Source organism: Nerophis ophidion, linkage group LG04 (genome assembly GCF_033978795.1).
Source record: "Nerophis ophidion isolate RoL-2023_Sa linkage group LG04, RoL_Noph_v1.0, whole genome shotgun sequence".
Lineage (NCBI taxonomy): Eukaryota > Metazoa > Chordata > Actinopteri > Syngnathiformes > Syngnathidae > Nerophis > Nerophis ophidion.
Window position 1 is genome coordinate 71,359,070 of NC_084614.1, and position 24,181 is coordinate 71,383,250.

The 24,181-nt window shown below is 39.0% G+C and overlaps 1 protein-coding gene and 1 long non-coding RNA gene across 3 annotated transcripts in view; one reads left to right on the forward strand and one right to left on the reverse strand.

Moving 5' to 3' along the window:
* The first annotated feature begins 1,286 nt into the window (after positions 1 to 1,286).
* On the forward strand, positions 1,287 to 23,612 carry htr3b (5-hydroxytryptamine (serotonin) receptor 3B). Its single transcript, XM_061898985.1, is given in 9 exon segments — positions 1,287 to 1,410; positions 3,939 to 4,102; positions 4,181 to 4,225; positions 6,035 to 6,144; positions 6,220 to 6,389; positions 12,703 to 12,860; positions 20,196 to 20,412; positions 20,415 to 20,675; positions 23,203 to 23,612. Coding segments are annotated over 9 exon segments (1,422 nt in total). The 5' UTR covers positions 1,287 to 1,379; the 3' UTR covers positions 23,469 to 23,612.
* Positions 3,559 to 24,181, reverse strand: part of LOC133551841 (uncharacterized) — a 33,804-nt gene continuing 13,181 nt past the window's right edge. Inside the window, exons 2-3 of one of the 2 annotated variants that reach the window (XR_009806575.1) lie at positions 20,184 to 20,669; positions 3,559 to 6,416 (exon numbers count right to left, since the gene is read on the reverse strand). This is a non-coding gene — a long non-coding RNA (uncharacterized LOC133551841). The remainder of the gene's footprint in view (positions 6,417 to 20,183; positions 20,670 to 24,181) is intronic. The other variant, XR_009806576.1, reaches the window with a different exon arrangement.

Here is a 24,181-nt window from a genome sequence, read left to right on the forward strand (position 1 = left end):
GAGTCAGCAACAACTCAGTACTTAGAAGAACGACAAACAATGAAATACCTAATTTTATTATACGTCCGTTCCAAAGAGGTTCTTTGAAAATCAAAACGACAGTTCACATAATAAACAATGTAAATCCAATTAATCCCTTCCAGACACCCAGACATGTGAACGTGCTTCTGATGTTTCTATTTACTTGATTTGTTATGATCATTGACTCATTTTGTCACTGGTGCAAAAATATTGAAAAAACCCCAGCAACAATATAAAAAAAATACAAACCCCGTTTCCATGAGTTGGGAAATTGTGTTAGATGTAAATATAAACGGAATACAATGATTTGCAAATCATTTTCAACCCATATTCAGTTGAATATGCCACAAAGACAACATATTTGATGTTCAAACTGATAACAAAAGTATCAATCAATAAAAAAAAAAAAAAAAAACGGGATTGAACCCAGGACTACTCAGGACCTTCGTATTGTGAGGCAGACACACTAACCCCTATACCACCGTGCTGCCTGTGAGTGTGTGTGTGTGTGTATATATATATATATATATATATATATATATATATATATATATATATATATATATATATATATATATATATATATATGTATGTATGTGTGTATGTATGTATATATATATATTTATACATATAGTATGTATGTGTATATATATATATACATACACATACATACTATATGTATAAATATATATATATATACATACATATATATACATACACATACATACATACATACATACACACACACACATATATATATATATGTATGTATGTGTGTATGTATATATGTATGTGTATATATATATATACATATATATATACACACATACATACTATATGTATAAATATATATATATACATACATATATATACATACATACATACATACACAAACACACACACACATATATATAGACTGTGTGTGTATATATATAAGTATATATATATATATTTTATACACACACACATATATATGTATATATATATGTATATATATATGTGTGTGTGTGTGTGTGTGTGTGTGTGTGTGTGTGTGTGTGTGTGTGTGTGTGTGTGTGCTATACATGGTCACTTACACGGGTCAAGAGCCTGTGTTTGGTGGCCCAGAACCTGGTACTAGACCCTGTGTGCAACAATACACAAACATTTAACATTGCTATGATGTGGACGGTATCGGCTTACTCGGGTGTTGGGAGATCAATATCGGGTGAAACCAAAATGTTGACCAGGCTAGCCTGGTCATTGTTTGCTGCTCATCACTCCGCACTGCTCTTGCTCCTCTTTACGACTCACCTGAAGATACTTATACTAATCAATTAGTTTTTTTTAAGCGGACGACTAGGAGAATTTTAATCTTGATGCCTCTCATTTGGATGTTGCTGTTGTCAGGTAAGATGCTGCTGTTTTGACTAAAACATTAGGACGGACATTTTCAGCATTTTAATTTCACAACTCACAAAATGTGACATTTGGCTTTTATATTATCCAAGTAGATACAGTATAGTACAATATACACAATCCTCGTGAGAACAGTGTCCTCTGCAATGGACATTTGATACCGTCCTGTCTGTCATGTCCGAAATATATGTGATTAGGCACAATTGATGCAATTTTGGTCTGATTCGCATCATTTCTACTATGTTACCTAAAAGTGTTGTTAATTAATCATAATTGGAATTTAAAAAAAGGAACAAATGTTATATTACATGTGTCAATTTATATGATATAAAATGTTATTTTATTAATTAATATATTAATTATTAACTTAATTACTTCAAGAATTAAATATTGCTATATTTAATGAATCATCGATTTTATTATGTAAATGTTTAATGATTTAATCAACTAATGACCCATTTAAGTAATTATATGTAAAGATGTTTGATTTATTTTGTCCCATTTAGCTCTCCATAGACAAATGTGTCCTTGATGAATTATAATTGGAATTAAATGTGTTACTACATGTGGCAATTTTTTAATGTAAAATTGTATTTTATTTTATTTACTTAATTGCTTCATTATTAAATATTTCATGACCTGGGGATAGGTTGATTGGCAACACTAAATTGGCCCTAGTGTGTGAATGTGAGTGTGAATGTTGTCTGTCTATCTGTGTTGGCCCTGCGATGAGGTGGCGACTTGTCCAGGGTGTACCCCGCCTTCCGCCCGATTGTAGCTGAGATAGGCGCCAGCGCCCCCCGCGACCCCGAAAGGGAATAAGCGGTAGAAAATGGATGGATGGATGGATGGATGATTTAATTATGATTTTCTTTCAGGATTTAATGATTTACTCAATTATATAATTTTAAAAAAATGACACATTTAAGTAAATATTTAAAGATATATTTATTCATTTAATTTTGTCCCAGTTAGCCTTCTATAGACAAGAAGGTTCACTCAATTTCCTTCATTCTTGATTATAGAACACTCCAAAAGGTATGGGCGGATTTTTATCACAGTTGGAACTGTCCGAAATGGGATAAAAAAGATATTTGATTACATTTTGGGGTTGATGCAGATCATGTTACCTTACGTCAGAGGTGTCAAATGTACGGCCCGTGGGTCGGATAAGCCCGTGGATAGGTTTTATCCGGCCCGCGGGATGAGTTAGCTAAGTATGAAAATGAGCCAAAATTTTTGAATGAAAGAAACTGCTGTTATAAATGTGTCCACTAGATGTCGCAATAGCAATTATTTGTATTTTTGTAGATGATGTATGATAAATAAAACAAAATAAACCATGTGATGTTAGTGCACCATTAGCAAACTACATAAATAACATCCTGTAATTTGATTTTGAAATAATCTTTTTATCTTGATAGATTGAAAATGAACACCAATGAGCTGACTGGTGAACGATATCACATAATTTATTGAGAAAGTATAAATAACGACTAATAAAGGTAGAATACAATTAACAACAACACGTAAACAAACCACAACAACATTATGATTTGTACATTTTCAGAATGTGCTTGTTCTGTTCTATTTTTAAACAACGAAAACAATCTGAAGTTGTCTTTATTTTTAAGTTATCGTGCCATGATTTTACAGTCCGGCCCACTTGGGAGTAGATTTTTCTCCACGTGGCCCCGGATATAAAATGAGTTTGACACCCCTGCCTTACGTTAACATTACGGGTCACCACTTCTTTGATTTTGTGTGGGTGTGTGTGTCAATATGCTTGTGACTGACAAGAGGGTTCACTCTGTTTCTTTCATTCCCCCCAAAATAACTCAAAAAGTTAAAGGCACATTTTGATTAAACTTTCAGGAAATGTCAGAAATGGGAAAAGGAACATTTGATTACATTTCTGGGCCGAGCTGGACTATTTCTACTACGTTACTTTACGTTTACGTTATGAGTGTGTATATTAGCTTCCCTGCCCCCATCCACAGAGACAAAGACTGTGGATGACCGTCAAAAAGCTTCACTCGAGCTGTTGCTCAAAAGGTTTTGAGCACATTTTGCTGAAACTTTCAGGAAATGGGAAAATGAAGAAATTATTACATCCAGATCAGGTCTAGATTCAGGACTTACTTTATTATAGAGAGGTAGGGTCTGGCTGAGGTCTGCGATCTCGGCCTAAATAGTTTTTGGTCTATTTCGCCAGTGTTACATATTTTTGAAAAAATAGCCCTGTCATGCAAAACACAAATGTCCACAGCTGTGGACGTCGTCTCCCAGATAAGGCAGGAGTCACTAATGGGACATCACCCAAAACCCAGAAACAACACTTGTTACATCATAAAAAAGTCTGTACTGCAGTGCTGGGCGATTGAATTTTAGCTGGACTTGACCCATACAGGGTGGGAAGGGGTCTGGGTACAAAAAACTGGCTTAATGTATAAATCCTACTGGCGTGATCCACAAAGACGTTGAGTTACTGCAACACTGCTGCTATCTATCTCTTGAAGGCCATCTGGCTGAGAGTGTGCCGGAGAAACCACGAAGATCGGCTTTGAATCAGCTGACCAGAACCCTCCTGAGGAAGTATGACTGCGGAGTCCGCCCCGTTCACAACTGGACCAGCGCGACCACCGTCTACGTTGACCTCATTCTACAGTCCATCCTGGACGTGGTAATATCCACGTGAAAGCAGACAAAGAACCCAAACGTACTGTAAATAATAACCTCAAAGCCGTTTTTCTCGTTTCAGGACGGAAAAACCCAAACTGTGACCACAAGTATTTGGTATAGACAGGTATGGCATGAAAAACTGTAAATACAGTACGACAGAGTTGTTCAAACGTTTTCCCACCAGGGGCCGCATACTCAAAAGTCCAAGTATAAGGAAGCCTTTTTGAGATTTTTTTTTATTTATTTAAAAATGCTAAATACAAAAATATTTGTTTAAAGACAAAACGTTGTGTCAGCTTCGTGTTGTAGGTGACAAAGTGTATTATTATTAATAAGTAGTATCCCAATTTTCACATTGTGTCACTGTACACCTTTGTGCTCATTTTCTTATATTTTTGACAATGATAATAATACCATTACGATTGTGTAACTGCACAATCTAGAGTGTCAAAAATTCTGCTCTACGGTTCAGCTATACCTTTAACAATGTTTGTTATTTTAGTTGTAATTTTTCAAATTCATTACTTCATTAGTCGATATTATCATTTTGTTTGTTTACTTAATTTTTTTTACTGACGACTTAGTATATGTTTTTATTTTATTGAAATTTTCGAGAGCTTCTAATATTTTAGTTATTTTTGTAAGAAAAAAATAAACCTCATATTTTCAGCATTTAAAGACATAACTTTGTATCTGCTTTGAGTTATAAGTAACAAAGTACATTATTATAAATTAGTATGAAAATTTAATCTTTTTGCTCTTTTTTTCTGTCATTTTACATTTTTCCTGTATGAATATAATAATGATAATAATATTTACAATGATAATAAAAACATTATGATTGTGTAACTGCACAACATGGGATGTCAAAAATTCTGCTTGATGAAAATTGGAATGTTCAGTTACCATCTTAACATCCTTTATTATTTCCGTTGTTGTAATTTTTCAAATTCAATAATTAATTAGGTAATAATGTAATTTTCTTTGTTTATTTAATTTATTAACTGACTATTTCGTTTTTAAATAATTTTAATTTTGAGAGGTTCTGATATTTTATATTGTATATATTTTATATATTCAGCATTTAAATACATAACTTTGTGTCCGCTTTGTGTTACAAATGACAAAGTATATTATTATCAATAATTAGTATGAACATCGGCGATGAGGTAGCGACTTGTCCAGGGTGTACCCCGCCTTCCGCCCGATTGGAGCTGGGATAGGAACCAGTGCCCCCCGCGACCCCAAAGGGAATAAGCAGTAGAAAATGGATGAATGGATGGATAGTATGAATATTCCACCTTTTCACATTGCATTACAGTACATCTTCTTGCTTTGTTCTTGCATTTGATAGTTTTTTTTTTTTTTTTTAACAATATGTTGTTGACATTTTCCTCTACGAATATAATGTTGATAATAATGACAATTATAAGAATACTGTTACGATTATGTAACTTCACAACCCGGTGTGTCCAAAATTCTGCTTTATGAATAGATCAATGTTCAGTTATACTTTTAACATTTATTATTTAAGTTGTTGTAATTTTTCAAATTCATAAATGTATTAGATAATAATATTATTTTTCTTTATTTTATTTTTCAGGTGACTACTTAGTTAGTCACTTAGAAAGTTTCTAATATTTTAGATCAGAGGTGCACAGACTTTTTGTAAAAAAAAATTAAACATCATATATTCGGCATTTAAATACATAACTTTGTGTTAAAAGAGACAATGTTTATCATTAATAATAATTAGTACAAACATTTCACCTTTTTTTCTATTACATCATGTTTTTTTGCTCTTTTTTTCTTACATTTTTATAGGTTTTTTTTCCTCGTAAAAACTCGAGCTGCGGGTCGCAATAGGCCCCCGGTCCACACTTTGGACACCCCTATTGTATGACGTGAAGGATTTGGCTTATTGCTTCCGCAGATCTGGGCTGATGAGTTCCTGGTTTGGGACCCGGAGGAATTTGACGGAATCAAGGAGATTTCCCTGTCTTCCGACGCCATCTGGGTACCCGACATCATCGTCAGTGAGTTGTACGTCTACACCCCCCCGTGACCACTCGGTTAGTCCTACCCCGACCTTCATTTGTCCTTCGTGTGCTTGTGCAGCGTGGACGAGGGCACGTCCGCGCCCATCCCGTACGTCTACGTCAACTCCTCGGGCTGGGTGAAGAACTACCGACCCATGCAGGTGGTGCTGGCCTGCAGCCTGGAGATGTACGCCTTCCCCTTCGACAAGCAGAACTGCAGCCTCACCTTCCGCAGCTGGCTCCACTCAGGTGTCCTAGCTTCTTCCTGCTCCGTCTCTGATAAGAACATAACGACAGATTTATGATTAAAATAGTTTTTAATCATATTTGTTTTTATATTGTTTTTATTGTTTTTATTTTTATTCATTTTTTGTTTTGTTCAGTCATTGGTGGAGCATAATGTTGTTTTTAACATGGCTGTGCAGTACTTTGGAAACGTTATTATTGTTTAAATGTGCTATATAAATAAAGTGGATTGGATTGGATTGGATTTCCCCAAGCCATTCGCAAAGTCCTCCGTGGCGCACTGTGTTGGTTTAACTCAGGGGAGTCAAAGTCAAATACAGAGTGGGCCAAAATTTTTAACGGAACAAAGCCGCGGGCCAAGGTTGAACAAATTAACCTTTTAATAGGGACCCAAACAAGTTTTGCATTGAATATTGAACAAGCAAGGCTTATATAACTTTATGGTGACATGCAAAATCGAGTTTCAAATAATAATAATAATAATTAAAAAATATCAATGGCATATCAAATAAAATTTCAATACAAATTGAGTGCCTCTTTTCTATTTGCAGCCTTCTGAGGTAAATATCAATATAAACTTTGTCCACAGGCTAATAATAAATTTGAAAATAAAATAACAATAATGAATGAATCAAACATTCAAGCCTTGAAGTAACAAGAGAAAGTGCATGAATAAATTGTTAATTATTGCTCAGTTTGCTACACTGATTTGCTTGAACAATGAATATGGAACAAGCAATAATTATAGAACTTAATAGTGCAAAATCAACATTCAAAAAACAAACGAAAAAAAAAATTAATGGTCAAATAAATACAATTTAAATAAAACATTTAATGCCTCTTTTCTATATGCAGCCTTCTGATGTAAATATCAACATTACATTTTTCCACAGGCTAATAAATCTTAAAATAAAATAATAATGAGATGGGTGGGGTTGGTGGTGGGGGGCGGGTTTTGGTGGTAGTCAGTGCTGCAAGGGATTCTGGGTATTTGTTCTGTCGTGTTTATGTTGTGTTACGGTGCGGCTGTTATCCCAAAATGTGTTAGTCATTCTTGTATGGTGTGGGTTGACAGTGTGGCGCATATTTGTAACAGTGTTAAAGTTGTTTATGCGGCCACCCTCAGTCTGACCTGTATGGCTGTTGAGCAAGTATGATTGGCATTCACTTAAGTGTGTGTACAAGTCGAATATATCATGTGACTTGGCCGGCACGCTGTTTGTATGGAGTAAAAGCGGACGTGACAACATATTGTAAACAACGCTAAAGGCAGTGCCTTTATAGTACCGGCGGGCCAGCTCTAATGTTAATTTGATATTGCCTCAAGGGCCAAATGAAATTGTACGGCGGGCCAAATTTGGCCCGCGGGCCAGTGTTTGACACCCATGGTTTAACTGAAACATTGTTCGCTGACAAATGCCTACATTATATGCAAATACTCAACTGGGATTGGTTTGCTTTTTTTGTATTTGTGTGTTTGCTTGCATTTTATTTTGTAAGGCCACTACTTTAGGGAGCCATTGGCGACCATTAAGCCCTAAATAGAATACAGTGCGATTAGGGATGCAACAATAAACCGTATTAATGATAAGCGCGCTAAAACTGCTGGCGGTTTGTATAACCGTTTGAAATTAAAAGCAGCTTCCATGAAATGCTCAGTCATTCACAAACAAGGATGGGGCGAGGGTCACCACTTTCTGAACAAATGCGTGGGCAAATTGTCCAACAGTTTAAGAACAACATTTCTCAACCAGCTATTGCAAGAAATTTAAGGATTTCATCATCTACGGTCCGTAATATCATCAAAATGTTCAGAGAATTTGGATAAAGCAAGGCAGCAAGGCAGAAAACCAGTATTGAATGCCCGTGACCTTTGATCCCTCAGGCGCTACCTCATCAAAAAAGTGACATCAGTGTGTAAAGGACTTCACCACTTTGGCTCAGGAACACTTTGGAAACCCACTGTCAGTAACTACAGTTTGTTGCTACATCCGTAAGTGCAAGTTAAAACTCTACTTTGCAAAGCGAAAGCCATTTATCAACAACACCCATAAATGCCGCCGGCAATCAATTCAATCAATTAATCAAAAGGCTTTGCTAGGCCCGAGCTCATTTAAGATGGACTGATGCATCGTGGAAAAGTGTTCTGTGGTCTGATGAGTCCACATTTCAAATTGTTTTTGGAAACTGTGGACGTCGTGTCCTATGGAAGAAAGAGGAAAAGAACCATCCGGACTGTTATAGGCGCAAAGTTCAAAAGCCAGCATCTGTGATGGTATGGGGGTGTTTTAGTGCCCAAGGCATGGGTAACTTACACATCTGTGAAGGCACCATTAATGCTGAAAGGTACATACAGGTTTTGGAACAACATATGTTGCCATCCAAGCAACGTTATCATGGACGCCCCTGCTTATTTCAGCAAGACAATGCCAACAACGTGGCTTCATAGTAAAACAGTGTGGGTTTTAGACTGGCCTGCCTGTAGTCCAGACCTTTCCCCCATTGAAAATGTGTGGTGCAATATGAAGCCTAAAATATCTATTTGAGTTTTTTTTCTGTTAAAATTATAATGTCGAGCAAAGCGAGAACAGCTTGCTGGTAAATAAATACAATTGAGAAAAATAGAGGCAGCTCACTGGTAAGTGCTGCTATTTGAGCTATTTTTAGAACAGGCCAGCGGGCGACTCATCTGGTCCTTACGGGCGACCTGGTGCCCGCGGGCACCGCGTTGGTGACCACTGGTCTACACCTTGTATTATTATCATGTAATACATTTAAGTTGAAGTTAAAGTACCAATGGTTGTCACACACACACTAGGTATGGTGAAATTTGTCCTCTGCATCTAACCCCTTGTTCAGCCCCTGGGAGGTGAGGGGAGCAGTGAGCAGCAGCGGTGACCGTGCCCGGGAATAATTTTTGGTGTTTTAACCCCCAATTTCAACACTTGATGCTGAGTGCCAAGCAGGGAGGTAATGGGTCCCATTTTGATAGTCTTTGGTATGACTCGGCCGGGGTTTGAACTCACAACCTACCGATCTCATGGCGGACACTCTAACATGCGGCCCGTTTAGCTTTTCAATCTGGCCCGCCGGACATTCCCAAATGATTTTTTTAGATCTTTAAGATGGAAAGTGTAGCTGCCATTATGATGTGCAGTCATGTTTTCTACCGACCAAAAGTCTTGAACTAAACAAAGTATTTCAATGGTTGGAATCTGCGCTCATGATTGATATACCAGTTGCTATGGTCATCTAATTAGTTACTATGGTATTGTAAGTCACTGCAGCTCAGACGAGGTACCAAGCAATGTGGGTGGAGAGCGTTTCCACTGATGCGGAAGGAGATTTTTTACAACCAAGTTCTAAAGTTTAGTGATGTATCAGATATATCAGATTGTAGGTGGGCTTATTTTGTACATTTCGCGTTCATATTTCACTGTTTGTTGCATTTTTTTTGCGTTTTACTTGATTGTAAAATGTGTCGATCGACAAGGGGTGTGACGTTCATTTTTTGTCAATATTCAGCGTTTTATCCTTCATAGAAAAATGTAAAATTCCATTATGTTTTTTAAGGCGGTCTGTCAGAATGTTTTTAGCATTCAATCAGACATTATTGTGAGGTTTTGTATTAGTGTTCATAAAAATAGATATACCGCCCTGTCACACCCCACCTCGGGTGAAGGTAATGTAACCTTTGCAAACCAGTCTCTGCCAGAGGATGATCTCTTTCCTGAGCAAGAGTTTCGCTCTCCATAAATCAAACAACTACTGAGATTGTGGGTGCTTTGTCTTCCTGTGTTTTTTGTTCACCTCTTGGAACTTTTTGGGATTTTCAATAAATGTTTGTAAACTGTTACCACTGCGTGCCTTGCTATCCTTGATTTGAAGTCTGGTTTGCAAAGGTTACATTAAAGTTAAAGTTAAAGTACCAATGATTGTCACACACATACTACATGTGGCGAAATTATTCTCTGCATTTGACCCATTACGCCTTGATCACCCCCTGGGAGGTGAGGGGAGCAGTGGGCAGCAGCAGTGCCGCGCCCGGGAATCATTTATGGTGATTTAACCCCCAATTCCAACCCTTAATGCTGAGTGCCAAGCAGGGAGGTAACAGGTCCCATTTTTATAGTCTTTGGTATGACCCGGCCGGGATTTGAACTCACGACCTACCGATCTCAGGGCGGACACTCTAACCAGTAGGCCACTGAGTAGGTTACAGGTGTGACATATGGTGGCAGTGGTTGGATCAAACTGTCACATTACCTCCCTCCTCTCCAGCGACAGCAAGTTCAGGGAGACGAGACAAGTAATCAGCTAGCAGGTTAGTTTTGCCAGCCCGATGTGTGATATTGAAACAATAGGGCTGTGATGCCAAGTGCCATCTGGTGACACGGGAGTTCTGATCTCTCATGGAGTTGATCCAGCTCAATGCCTGGTGGTCCGTTTCCAAATTAAAGGTTCGTCGCAGATGGTAATAACGTGGGCTGTCCAAAGCCCACTTGATGGCAAGACATTCCTTTTAAATGGCCGAGTACCTAGATTCTCTGGGATGAAGTTTACGGCTCAGATAGAGTAGCGGTTGTTCCTCGCCCTCCTTTCCTTGGGCTAGGACGGCTCCAAGGCCCACACCGGAGGCATCAACTTGAACACGGTTGAAGTCAGGACATTGGTTGAAGTCAGGACTCTGTAAGACCGGGGAAGAGCAAAGAATGGCTTTGACCTTCTTGAAGGCAGTTTCACATGTTTCTGTCCATTTGACTGGATTAGAGGATGCTTTGGTTGTCAGTTCGACAAGAGGAGCTGTGATGGTAGAGAAGTGGGGCACAAATGTTCTGTACCACCCAGAATGCCCCAAGAATGACCGGACCTGCTTCTTTGTCCGGGGTCTAGGACTGTTTTGGATAGCCTTCACCTTGTCCACCTGAGGACGTATCTGCCCGTTGCCAAGATGGTACCCTAAGTAGCACACCTCAGTTTTGGCCCACTCACATTTCTGGGTGTTAAGAGTGAGCCCGTCAGAATTGATCCGAAGCAGGACTTGACGCAGGTGAGCGAGGTGGTCTTCCCAGGAAATGCTGAAAACCACCACATCATCAAGATAGGCAGCAGAGAACTGGCCACACCCCTGCAGAGCACGATCCATTAGCCGTTGAAAGGTTGCGGGGGCTCCGTGGAGTCCAAACGGCATAACAGTGTAATGATAGAGACCCTTTGGGCCACGGAAGGCAGTGTACTCCCTTGACTCCTTCTTTAAAGGGACTTGCCAGCATCCCTTACACAGATCAAGGGTGGTGATGAACACAGCTTTGCCGAGCTTCTCAAGAAGTTCATTAATACGTGGCATGGGATAAGCATCAAATTTAGAAATGGCATTCACTTTGCGTAGGTCATTACATACTCTTACTGGGTTGTCTTTTTTAGGAACAAGGACACTGGGGTTACACCACTCACTGTTTGAGGGTTCAATCACTCCAAGATCCAACATAGTTTGGATTTCATGGTTGAGGGCCTCCACCATCTGCTCAGGTACTCTGTATGGGCGCTGACTGATAGGTGTAGGGTTTTTTAAATGAATGACGTGTTCGATTAGTGGAGTTCTTCCTGGCTTTCCACTGAACAATACTGGGAATTCTTCACACACTTGCAAGAGTTTAAGGGCAGATTGTGGAGACAAGTGACTTACATCAGGTTTCTGTGGTGTAGTGAGCATGGACAGATCTGTCTCCTCCACATCATCCTCCATTTCCATTTCCCGCGCCAGCATCACCGTTTCCTCTTGCAACTCCTTCCTTTGAGTGGGTACTTGACTGGCCTGGACATCCTTTCCTTCCACAGAGGATTTCCTCTCCTTCCATTCCTTCAGAAAGTTGATGTGGTACACTTGGGATGCCTTTCCTTTGTCACGGCCATTAACACAAGCTGCCATCATGTTAGGTTTGGCCTCAGGTTCAGGATTGGGTGCAAGAGCAGGTGCCATGACTGAAGCTGGCACAGAGGGATGGGGAACTTAACAGAAGCTGGACAGCTTGGGACCTTTCAATGGGCAGACTGGGGCTGTCACACGCCCCCTAGACACATTTTCTTCTCTAAATGTGGCCCCCGAGTCAAAATAATTGTCGAGGCCTGCTCAAACCACTATACCACTGAGTAGGTATAGTCTCACAATTCCTATTAAAATTGGAGTTCAACGAGTGGTTCGGAAAACATTCTGAGACGTAAAACATCTAAAAAAAATATTAACTGCCGAGATGATCATTTTTCTTTCTTCCGTCTCATCGTCATCCTCCTTTTCCCGCCTCCTTCTCCTCTCCAGTGATGGAAATCGACCTGGCTCTGTGGAGGAGCGCCGAAGACATCGCCACTGATCAGAGGCAGTTCATGAATGACGGCGAGTGGGAGCTGCTGTCCATACCGTCACGCTACTGGCGCCTGCAACAGGACGGCGCCGACTACGCCCACGTCGGCTTCCATGTACGTGACTACTTCTTCTACTAACAGGGAGAAACCATTTTAATTTGGATCCCCTCCCCTATTATTATAAGGGGTACAATTAGTACATTTGTTTGACGTTACATCCATTTTATTTTGAAAGGATCCTCACTTCCTCCCATGCGTCACACTATTGATTGAGCCTCCTCCATGATTGTGTGAGGTAACAATAAGCACTCAAAATAGGTTGCAGAGAAACATCGGTGGCTCTGATTCTGCACTAAAGTATGTTTACGTTGTGTGATATTATTGCCGTAATTGGTGTTCTGTGTGTAAACTTTAATAGTTTTCACTCTTAATTTGTTGAATTTTTATGCAATAGAGGTGTTAGTACCGCCATACATTTACTCCATTACAGTAAATGGAGTAACTTTGTGGCTATATTGTAACTGTCAGAGTAGTTTTAAGCCAACATACTTTTTACTTTTACTTGAGTATTTTTGCGAAAAATAAATACTTTGCTGTATTCGTCACAGTAGTTTTAATCCAACGTACTTTCTACTTTGAGTATTTTGGTGAAAAAGACTACTTTTACTCTGTCATGTTTACTTAAGTGACTTTGTGTAAAAAATTTACTTTTTAAAGTTGTTATAATCCACCAAAAATGATTCCCGGGCGTGGCCACCGCTGCTGCTCACTGCTCCCCTCACCTCCCAGGGGGTGATCAAGGGTGATGGGTCAAATGCAGAGAATATTTTTGCCACATCTAGTGTGTGTGTGTGACAATCATTGGTACTTTAACTTTAATCATAATTTTTACTTTTACTTAAGTAGTTTTGGGAAGAAAAAAACTTTACTTTTACTCTATTACATTTACTTAAGTAACTTTTTGGGGTAAATTGTACTTGTCCGAGTCGAACCTCGGATTCAGGAGGAACAGTGTGGTTTTCGTCCTGGTCGTGGAACTGTGGACCAGCTCTATACTCTCGGCAGGGTTCTTGAAGGTGCATGGGAGTTTGCCCAACCAGTCTACATGTGCTTTGTGGACTTGGGAGAAGGCATTCGACCGTGTCCCTCGGGAAGTCCTGTGGGGAGTGCTCAGAGAGTATGGGGTATCGGACTGTCTTATTGTGGCAGTCCGATCCCTGTATGATCAGTGTCAGAGCTTGGTCCGCATTACTGGCAGTAAGTCGGACACGTTTCCAGTGAGGGTTGGAGTCCGCCAAGGCTGCCCTTTGTCACCAATTCTGTTCATAACTTTTATGGAAAGAATTTCTAGGCGCAGTCAAGGCATTGAGGGGTTCCGGTTTGGTGGCCGCGGGATTATGTCTCTGCTTTTTGCAGACGATGTGGTCCTGTTGGCTTCATCTGGCCGGGATCTTCAGCTCTCACTGGATCGGTTCGCAGCCGAGTGTGAAGCGGCCGGAATGAGAATCAGCACCTCCAAATCCGAGTCCATGGTTCTCTCCCGGAAAAGGGTGGAGTGCCATCTCTGGGTTGGGGAGGAGACCCTGCCCCAAGTGGAGGAGTTCAAGTACCTAGGAGTCTTGTTCACGAGTGGGGGAAGAGTGGATGGTGAGATCGACAGGCGGATCGGTGCGGCGTCTTCAGTAATGTGGACGTTGTACCGATCTGTTGTGGTGAAGAAGGAGCTGAACCGGAAGGCAAAGCTCTCAATTTACCGGTCGATCTACGTTCCCATCCTCACCTATGGTCATGAGCTTTGGGTAATGACCGAAAGGATAAGATCACGGGTACAAGCGGCCGAAATGAGTTTCCTCCGCCGTGTGGCGGGGCTCTCCCTTAGAGATAGGGTGAGAAGCTCTGCCATGTGGGAGGAGCTCAAAGTAAAGCCGCTGCTCCTCCACATCGAGAGGAGCCAGATGAGGTGGTTCGGGCATCTGGTCAGGATGCCACCCGAACGCCTCCCGAGGGAGGTGTTTAGGGCACGTCCAACCGGTAGGAGGCCACGGAGAAGACCCAGGACACGTTGGGAAGACTATGTCTCCCGGCTGGCCTGGGAACGCCTCGGGATCCCCGGGAAGAGCTAGACGAAGTGGCTGGGGAGAGGGAAGTCTGGGCTTCCCTGCTTAGGCTGCTGCCCCCGCGACCCGACCTCGGATAAGCGGAAGAAGATGGATGGATGGATGGATGTACTTGTCCGAGTAGTTTTAGATCACCATACTTTTTAATTTTACTTGAGTATTTTTGTGAAGAGGAAACACTACTTTTATTTCTTATTTGATGTAGAAAAATGAAATTCACAAATTTCTAACGCAAAAAGTCAGTCACATGGATGGAGTGTCCAAGAAAAACTTTCGTAGTTTATTACTAACTGGAAATCACTTTGTACTTTTTAAAATAGTTGCCTAAATGTGTCCTTAATGAATTATAATTGGAATTATTATTATTTTTTTTTTACATATGTCAGTTTATCTGTTGAAAAATTTTACTTTGTCATTTAATAAAGTAATTATTTACTTAATTGCTTCATGAATTAGGTATTTCATGATTAAATTATGATTTTATTATTTTACGATTTAATGATTTATTCAATCATTTGATTAAAAATGACAAATTTAAATTTAAGTACTTATTTATTTGAAGATGCATTTATTTATTTAATTTTGTCCCATTTGGCCCTCCATAGACAAGAGGGTTCGGTCAATTTCTTTCATTCTTTACTATAAAAAACTCAAAAAAGTATGAGAGGAACATTTGATTATTATTATTTTTTTTACACAACATTTTTATGAGGAATGTTTTTTTTTACGCTGAATTTTTATTCAATCAATTTGACAGATTAATTCGATGTAGAAAAATTTAATTAACAAAATTCAAACACAAAAAGTCAGTCACATCCAAGAAAAACTTTCTTAATTCACTACTAACTGGTAATCACTTTGTACTTTTAAAATAGTTGCCTAAATGTGTCCTTAATGAATTATAATTGGAATTGTTTGTTTTTTTACATGTCAATTTATCTATTGAAAAATGTTACTTTATTATTTAATAAAGTAATTATTTACTTAATTGCTTCATAAATTAGATATTTCATGATTAAATTATGTTTTTATTATTTTAGGATTTAATGATTTATTCAATCATTTGATTAAAAATTACACATTTAAGTAATTATTTATTCAAAGATGCATTTATTCATTTAATTTTGCCCCATTTGGCCCTACATAGACAAGAGGGTTTGCTCAATTTCTTTCATTCTTTACTATAAAAAACTCAAAAAAGTATGGGCGGAATATTTGCTAAAAAAAAAATTTTACACAAAATTTTTATGAGGAATGTTTTATTTTTTACGTTGAATTTTTATTCAATTAATTTGTCAGCTTAATTCAATGAAGAAAAATTAAATTCACAATATTCAAACGCAAAAAGTCAGTTACATAAATGCAGTGTCCAAGAAAAAGTTTTGGTAATTCACTACTAACTGGTAATCACTTTGTACTTTTTAAAATAATTGCCAAAATTTGTCCTTAATCAATTATAATTGGAGTTAGATTTTTTTTTTCACATGCCATCCATCCATCCATCCATCCATCCATTTTCTACCGCTTATTCCCTTTCGGGGTCGTGGGGGGCGCTGGCGCCTATTTTTCACATGCCAACTTATTAATTATAAAATTGTATTTTATTATTTAAGAAAATTATTATTTACTTCATTGCTTCATGAATTAGATATTTCATTACTAAATTATGATCTTATTATTTCAGGATTTAATGTTTTATTCAATAATTTGATTAAAAATTACAAAATTAAGTAGTTATTTATTTAAATATGCATTTATTTATTTAATTTTGTCCCATTTGGCCCGCCATAGACAAGAGGGTTCGCTCAATTTCTTTCATTCTTTACTATAAAAAACTCAAAAAAGTATGGGCGGAATATTTGATAAAAAAACATTTTTTTTTACACTTTTAAAAAAAAACCAAAAAAAAAAAACATTCCTTATAAAAATTATGAGGAATGTTTTATTTTTTACGCTGAATTTTTATTCAATTAATTTGTCAGCTTAATTTGATGTAAAAAAATTCAATTCACAAAATTCAAACACAAAAAGTCAGTCACATCCAAGAAAAACTTTCTTAATTTACTACTAACTGGAAATCACTTTGTACTTTTTAAAATAGTTGCCTAAATGTGTCCTTGATGAATTATAATTGGAATTAATGTTTTTTTTTTTACATATGTCAATTTATCTATGGAAAAATGTTATTTTATTATTTAATAAAGTAATGATTTACTTAATTGCTTCATGAATTAGGTATTTCATGATTAAATTGATTTTATTATTTCAGAATTTAATGATTTGTTCAATCATTTAATTAAAAATGACACATTTAAGAAATTATTTATTTAAATATGCATTTATTTCTTTAATTTTGTCCCATTTGGCCCTCCGTAGACAAGAGGGTTCACTCAATGTATTTCTTTTTTTAATATAAAAAACTCTAAAAGGTATGGGCGGAACATGTGATTACATCTTTTTTTTTTTTTACACATTTTTATACGCTGAATGTTTTATTTTTTACACTGAATTTTTATTCAAATAAATTGTCAGTTTAATTGACAAAATTCAAACGCAAAAAGTAGATTACATAAATGTAGTGTCCAAGAAAAACTTTCATAATGAAGACACAAATTCACAAATAAATGGTAATCAATTTGTACTTTTACTCACTGTAAAGTTAAGTAATGTCATTCTTACTTGAGTACGATTTCTGGCTACTCTACCCACCTGTGTACTCCACATTACACATGGATACTACATGAGAGTAAAATGCGTAAAAGCACAACACATCATTGACAGGTGAGAGAAGCTTAACGCGATATGCTGATACCTTCACGGACCGACCGAGCGACCTAATGCCAAATGATGAGGCGCGGCCTGTTAGTAGGTGTCGAGAAGAAGAAGAAGAAGAAGAATAAGAAGAAGAGAGGCTCTGATAGACAGGGAGAGGGCGAGCGACCATAATGAGGCTGTCTCAGCGCCTGCCTGATCAATGGACGTCTTGTTAGCGGCGAGGCGAACGGCCCCACGGCCCTCTCGCAGGTGGAGAGCTGGGACGACTGCTATTTATGCAGCTCGAAGCGCCGAGGGGCGTTTGGCCGAGGAGTTCTTCATGGATGACCGCTGCGTATTTTCAAACAAGGACGTTTATGTCAATAGTGCATCATGTGTAAACACCAGGGATGGCTTTTGAAACTCGCTTCTCGACATTAACGGTAGCAAACAGACTGTGGTGGGGGGTAGGGGGGGAGTATCCGCAGTATGGTGCTAAATAAATGCAGAGTAAGATCCCTGCAACAAGAAATGTCTTGTAAGTAGTGATGTGCGGGTCGATACTGAAATATTGATAACGCCGATACCAAATCGTTATGCCGTAATATCAATTCTCAAATTGATATTACAGAATTTAGCTACACCGCCCTAATTCTTGGGACGGTATGGCTCGGTTGATGGAGCGACCGTGCCAGCAACTTGAGCGTTCCAGGTTCGATCCCCGCTTCTGTCATCCTAGTCACTGCCGTTGTGTCCTTGGGCAAGACGCTTTACCCACCCGCTCCCAGTGCCACCCACACTGTTTTAAATGTAACTTAGATTTTGGGTTTCACTATGTAAAGCGCTTTGAGTCACTAGAGAAAAGCTCTTTATAAATATAATTCACTTCACTTCATATCAAAATATCAATACTTTTGATACTGTAGTTCAGGGGTGTCCTAACTTTTTCCACCAAGAGTCGCATACTGAAAAGTTAAAGTATGCAAGGGTATATATATATATATATATATATATATATATATATATATATATATATATACATGTATGTATATATATATATATATACACATGTATGTATATATATATATATGTATAATAATTCACTTCAAATCAAAATATCAAAACTTTTGATACTGTAGTTCAGGGGTGTCCTAACTTTTTCCACCAAGAGTCGCATACTGAAAAGTTAAAGTATGCAACGGTCATCATGATATTTCTTTATATAAATGTATATATATATTTGTATATATATATATATATATATATATATAAATGTATATATAGAACTGTTTGATAAGGGGTTCCCTCAATCTTGACGATTGAGGGAACCCCTCATGAAACAGTTCTGTAGAAAAGAAGTAGTCTTGTGATTTTTCCCACCCATACATATTGCGCTTTATCACGGTATTGAGCACTATTCTCTGGATAATCCAATTAAGAAATACATCTACATGTGTATTTATATATATATATATATATATATATATATATATATATATATATATTTATATATATATATATATATATATATATGTATATATATATGTATATATATACATATATATATGTATATATATAGATATATATATACATCTATATTTATATATATATATATATATAAACAGATGAGTGTATATGTATATCTATCTATCTATTTATCTATCTATCATCTATTTATATATATATATATATATATACATTTATCTATCTATCTATCTATCGATATGTATATATATATATGTATTATATATATATACATTTATATAGATATAGATGTGTGTATATATATTATATATATATAGCATTTAAAAATATAAATACAAATATTTAACAATGTGTATATATATATATATATATACACATTATTAAATATTTCTATTTCTATTTATATTATATTTTTAAACGCTAAAAACAGATATTATATACAATGCGATTTATTTATTTTCTTGACTATTTACATTGTAGATTGTCACTGAAGGCATCAAAACTATGAATGAACACATGTGGAGTTCTGCACTTAACAAAAAAAGGTGAAATAATGGAAAACATGTTTTGTATTCTAGTTTCTTCAAAATAGCCACCCTTTGCTCTGATTACTTTTTCCGCACACTCTTGGCTTCAAGAGGTAGTCACCTGCAATGGTTTTCTTTTCACAGGTGTACTTGAAGCTCATGGAGAGAATGCCAAGAGTGTGCGATTAATTTTAAATCAAACAGCTGATGTGTAATAAGCACAATGCTTACAGTACAAACACTTTGTAGGGCACTCACCTTACCGGAAAAAGCTACTTCCCAGTTAAACTACTTACTGTACTGCTACCTGAATTATTGGAGCATTGTGGTGACAAATCATCATTTTAAATGTTACATTAGAAAATAAAATGCTACATTTTAAAACAAAATGTTATCCTCAAACAATTAACATTTGTTAAAAATACCAAAAATGATCGATTCCCAGTGTACCGTATCCAATGTGATCGGTACTCATCCCAAATACTTCTTAGACCTCTTGCAAAACCAGATCCTATTGAAAAGAATAGGTAAGTTTCAGAGTTACCAGTACTGACTTTGTGTTGCAGGTCTTAATCCGGCGGCGCCCCCTGCTGTACGTGGTCGGCCTCCTCATTCCCAGCATCTTCCTCATGATAGTGGACGTGATGGGCTTCTACCTTCCCGTGAGCAGCGGCACCCGCGTGGTCTTTAAGATCAGCACGCTGCTGGGCTACACCGTCTTCCGGGTCAACCTGACAGACGACCTGCCCGCCACCGCGCTCGCCACGCCGCTCATAGGCAGGGTGACTCTCACGTGTCCTACAGGCGTATGCCTCTGAACTCCCTCAAACCCTGAATCCCTCTGTGTCAAGGTGTGTTCTTCGCCGTGTGCATGGCCATGCTCATGCTCAGCCTGATCAAGTCCATCCTGGTGGTGAAGCTGCTCCACCACGGCGAGAAGGAGGTGCGGGAACTGTCCGCGTCGGCCTGCCTCCTTGACAGGTACGGCCTCACGGAGAGCACTTTGACCTCCACCGGGACCCTCGACCAGCTCAACCCATCTGGAGGTAAAGTTAACGGGAAAATTCAAGGTTTGGTTTAGGGTTGTACGGTATACCAGTATTAGTATAGTACTGCGATACTAATGAATCATATTCGGTATTATACCACTTCTAAAAAGTACCATTCGTTCACTCCACCGTCGTCGTCACGTTGTGTCATTGCTGGTTTAGGAGCTCCTACCAAAGTCCGCATTGAATTGAATATTTTAGTCCTGCATTTCCGTGTGTTGCAGCCTCCGGTCTTCAAGCTGGGGTGTTTTAAAGATCCCCAAAACTCCTTTTAAAACCCGTGTAGATCTGGCATTTGTTGTGTTCCGATCCGGTCTTCTGCCAGTCACCCCCCAGATTCGTTAGATGACACATAAGATGGTTATAAATGAATCCCAGGCAGAGTTGCTTATTTTGATATTTTATTACCAAAGCTTTGGGAGACCAATCTAGATACAACAACCTTTTAATCGCATTGTTCAAATTGATCTGACTCTACTACGGAAGTTTTCCCCTCTTACTCCCTCTCACCGTATTTTTCTGACTATAAGACGCACCACAGTGGTTTGAGTGTCCGCCCTGAGATCGGTAGGTTGTGAGTTCAAACTCAGGCCGAGTCATACCAAAGACTATAAAAATGGGACCCATTACCTTCCTGCTTGGCACTCAGCATCAAGGTTTGGAATTGGAGGTTAAATCACCAAAATGATTCCCAGGCGTGGTCACCACTGCTGCTCACTGCTCCCTTCACCTCCCAGTGGGTGATGGGTCAAAGGCAGAGAATAATTTTGCCACACCTAGTGTGTGTGTGTAACAATCATTTGCACTTTAACTTAATTTAAAATCCTTTAATTTTATCAAAAATCAACAGTCCGCCTTATGACCAGGTGTGTCTAATGTGCGGCGACATTCTGGTTGTGCTTACCGACCTCAAAGCAATTTTATTTGGTACATGGTGTAATGAAAAGCATGACTAGTAGATGGCAGTCATACATAAGAGGTATGTGTAGACTGCAATATGATGGCAGTAAACAACACCAAAACTTTAAAAATTCCTTTGAAAATATAGAATGTTAAACATGGCACCCAAAAATCTGTCAAAATGTTTTTAGTACGACTTCGGTAAGTTATGAAGCGGCACCGCTTGATAAATTATCGGCGCATTAAACATACAGGTATTATTATGGTGTGTGTATAAAGATCGCAAAATGGCACCTTTAAGCAGACATATTACCTGGCGTTTTGTTTCGCAATATTATCGAAAACCAACTTTTCTTACCTTCTGGTACCTGCTGATGTGTATTTGTGATCTGCGTAAGTCCTGAAAATTTGCGCGAGTCCGCCTTTGTAATCTGTGTCAACACCGTAGTCAATAAGCTTCTTTTTCTCTATCTTCTTGTCATGGGACATTTATCCTCCTCTCTTGCCATTTCTAATATAAAGTAGTGTAAAGTTCTTACTTATATCTGTCAGTAAACTTGCCATGAAAGCGCTAAAACATACCGGTGTAGTGAGTTTACATTTTTCACCCAAGGAACCATAGTTTTTAGAGGGTTCCGGTCAGGCGGTTTTTCACGGGACACATTTCCAGTGTTGATGATGCATTATTGAGACGCGGATGAGGAGATGCTGCTCTGTTATTGATTGAAGTCAAGTCTGAATGTCATTAAAACAATTAGCGCCATCTTTTGACACTTCTTCCGTTCCCGTCCTTGCACGCTACACCGCTACAACAAAGATGACGGGGAGAAGACGCTGCCGTAGGTGAGCCATGTATATAAGAACGCTCACAAAGCGGCGAATCCTGAATTTACTGTCAGAAAGCAGCTTGAGGATTAAAGTTAAAGTATCACTGACAGTCACACACACACTAGGCGTGGTGAAATTATTCTCTGCATTCGACCCACCCCATTGGTCCACCGCCTTGGAGGTATGCGGAGCAGTAAGCAGAGGCAATATTCACGCTCAGGGATCATTTTGGTGATTTAACCCCCAATTCCAGCCCTTGATGCTGAGTGCCAATCTGGGAGGTAATGGGTCGCATTTTAATAGTCTTTGGTATGAACTCACGACCTACCGATCTCAGGGCGGACAATCTAACCACAAGGCCACTGAGCAGGTTAAATCAAATGAAGATGATCTGTAAAACATCATCTATGCAACACTTTGACCAAAGAACCACCATTACATGTTATGTAGACCACAAGGAAGTGTTTTACATTTCGGAAAAAAAAAAATCATAATATGACACCTTTGATTCTGTGCGTATGAAAAAACACCTGAATGGACCCGCTCATCGGCAGTGCGTCTTATAAGCCCTATGGTCCGAAAAATACGGTCATTATTTACCGAGGGGGGTCCTAATAGGACTGATAGCTACTCCCCTCCCCTGGTTCCATCGGCACTGGTTCCACCGTGAAACCGATTAGGGACGGACAAGATTCCAGGTGACGGTGGTGCTTTGAAGCGTGGATTAAAGGATAAGGTATCAGGTGTGGAAAGGATTGAGTCTGACTGATCGTGTTTTGTACCCCTTGGTCCGTAGATTACGAGTTTGAGGGCTCTCTGGGGGAGGACCTGGAATCCCTCGTTGACGTTCCGGACAATCCCTCCAGCCTGGAGCGGCTCCTCCGGGAGCTGCTTTCCCTGCGCTTGGCCTTCTCCCAGGAGGACGGCGAGTCCTGGTCTCAGGATGAATGGCTGGCACTGTGCGCCAAACTGGACCGCTTCCTCTTCCGCCTCTACCTGATGGTGCTGGCCCTCTACGCCGGGACCCTGACGCTGCTCTGGGCCAGCTGGAGCTTCGCCTGACAACACCTTGCCGATTGCGTGCAGCCTTTGCGGGGAGACGTCAAGGTTATTTGCCGACTCTATGAGTATTCCAAGAGCTATTTGCTTCCCTTTGTCCTCCGAGTAAGTTTGTCAAACCTCAGTGTTTCCGAATAAAACATTACTGTCACTGTCAATTTGTCTGTTGCGTTCCTCCACGCTCTTCGGGGTAATGTAACCGTATCGCAAAGAGAATAGTTGAACACAGACATCGCAGTGGAAAATCGGTGGTAACGATCCCCCGACAGTGCAAATGTACTTAGAGATACTGCATAATGAGACCACGCTAAGGGGAGAGAAACCGTGCGCCGCTGTGATCGCGCTCATACTTTCATCCCGCCGCTACAAAGCAGATCAATAAAAGCCATCCGCAGCTCGGCGGCAGCGTCTCGACTCCCCGGTGGCTTCCCTAATAGCCTGGATGACAATATCAAAAGCACCTTCCTGAAGCCTGCCGGTGGAAGGATCCATTTTAATGCGATTTGCACTCTCATTGGCCAGTGGATCAGGTGACATGAGAATTATGTAAGCCATGAAGAAGAACTGTCTGCGTGAAGTCATTCAAGATTTGATTGATGCTTTGGTTTTAGAAAAGGGGAGCACCTTTTAAAGGGGACCTATTATGGGAAACCAATTTTTCTTACCATATTGGAACCTTTTTTCTTGTATTTGGGATCTGTATCAGTACCATGGAG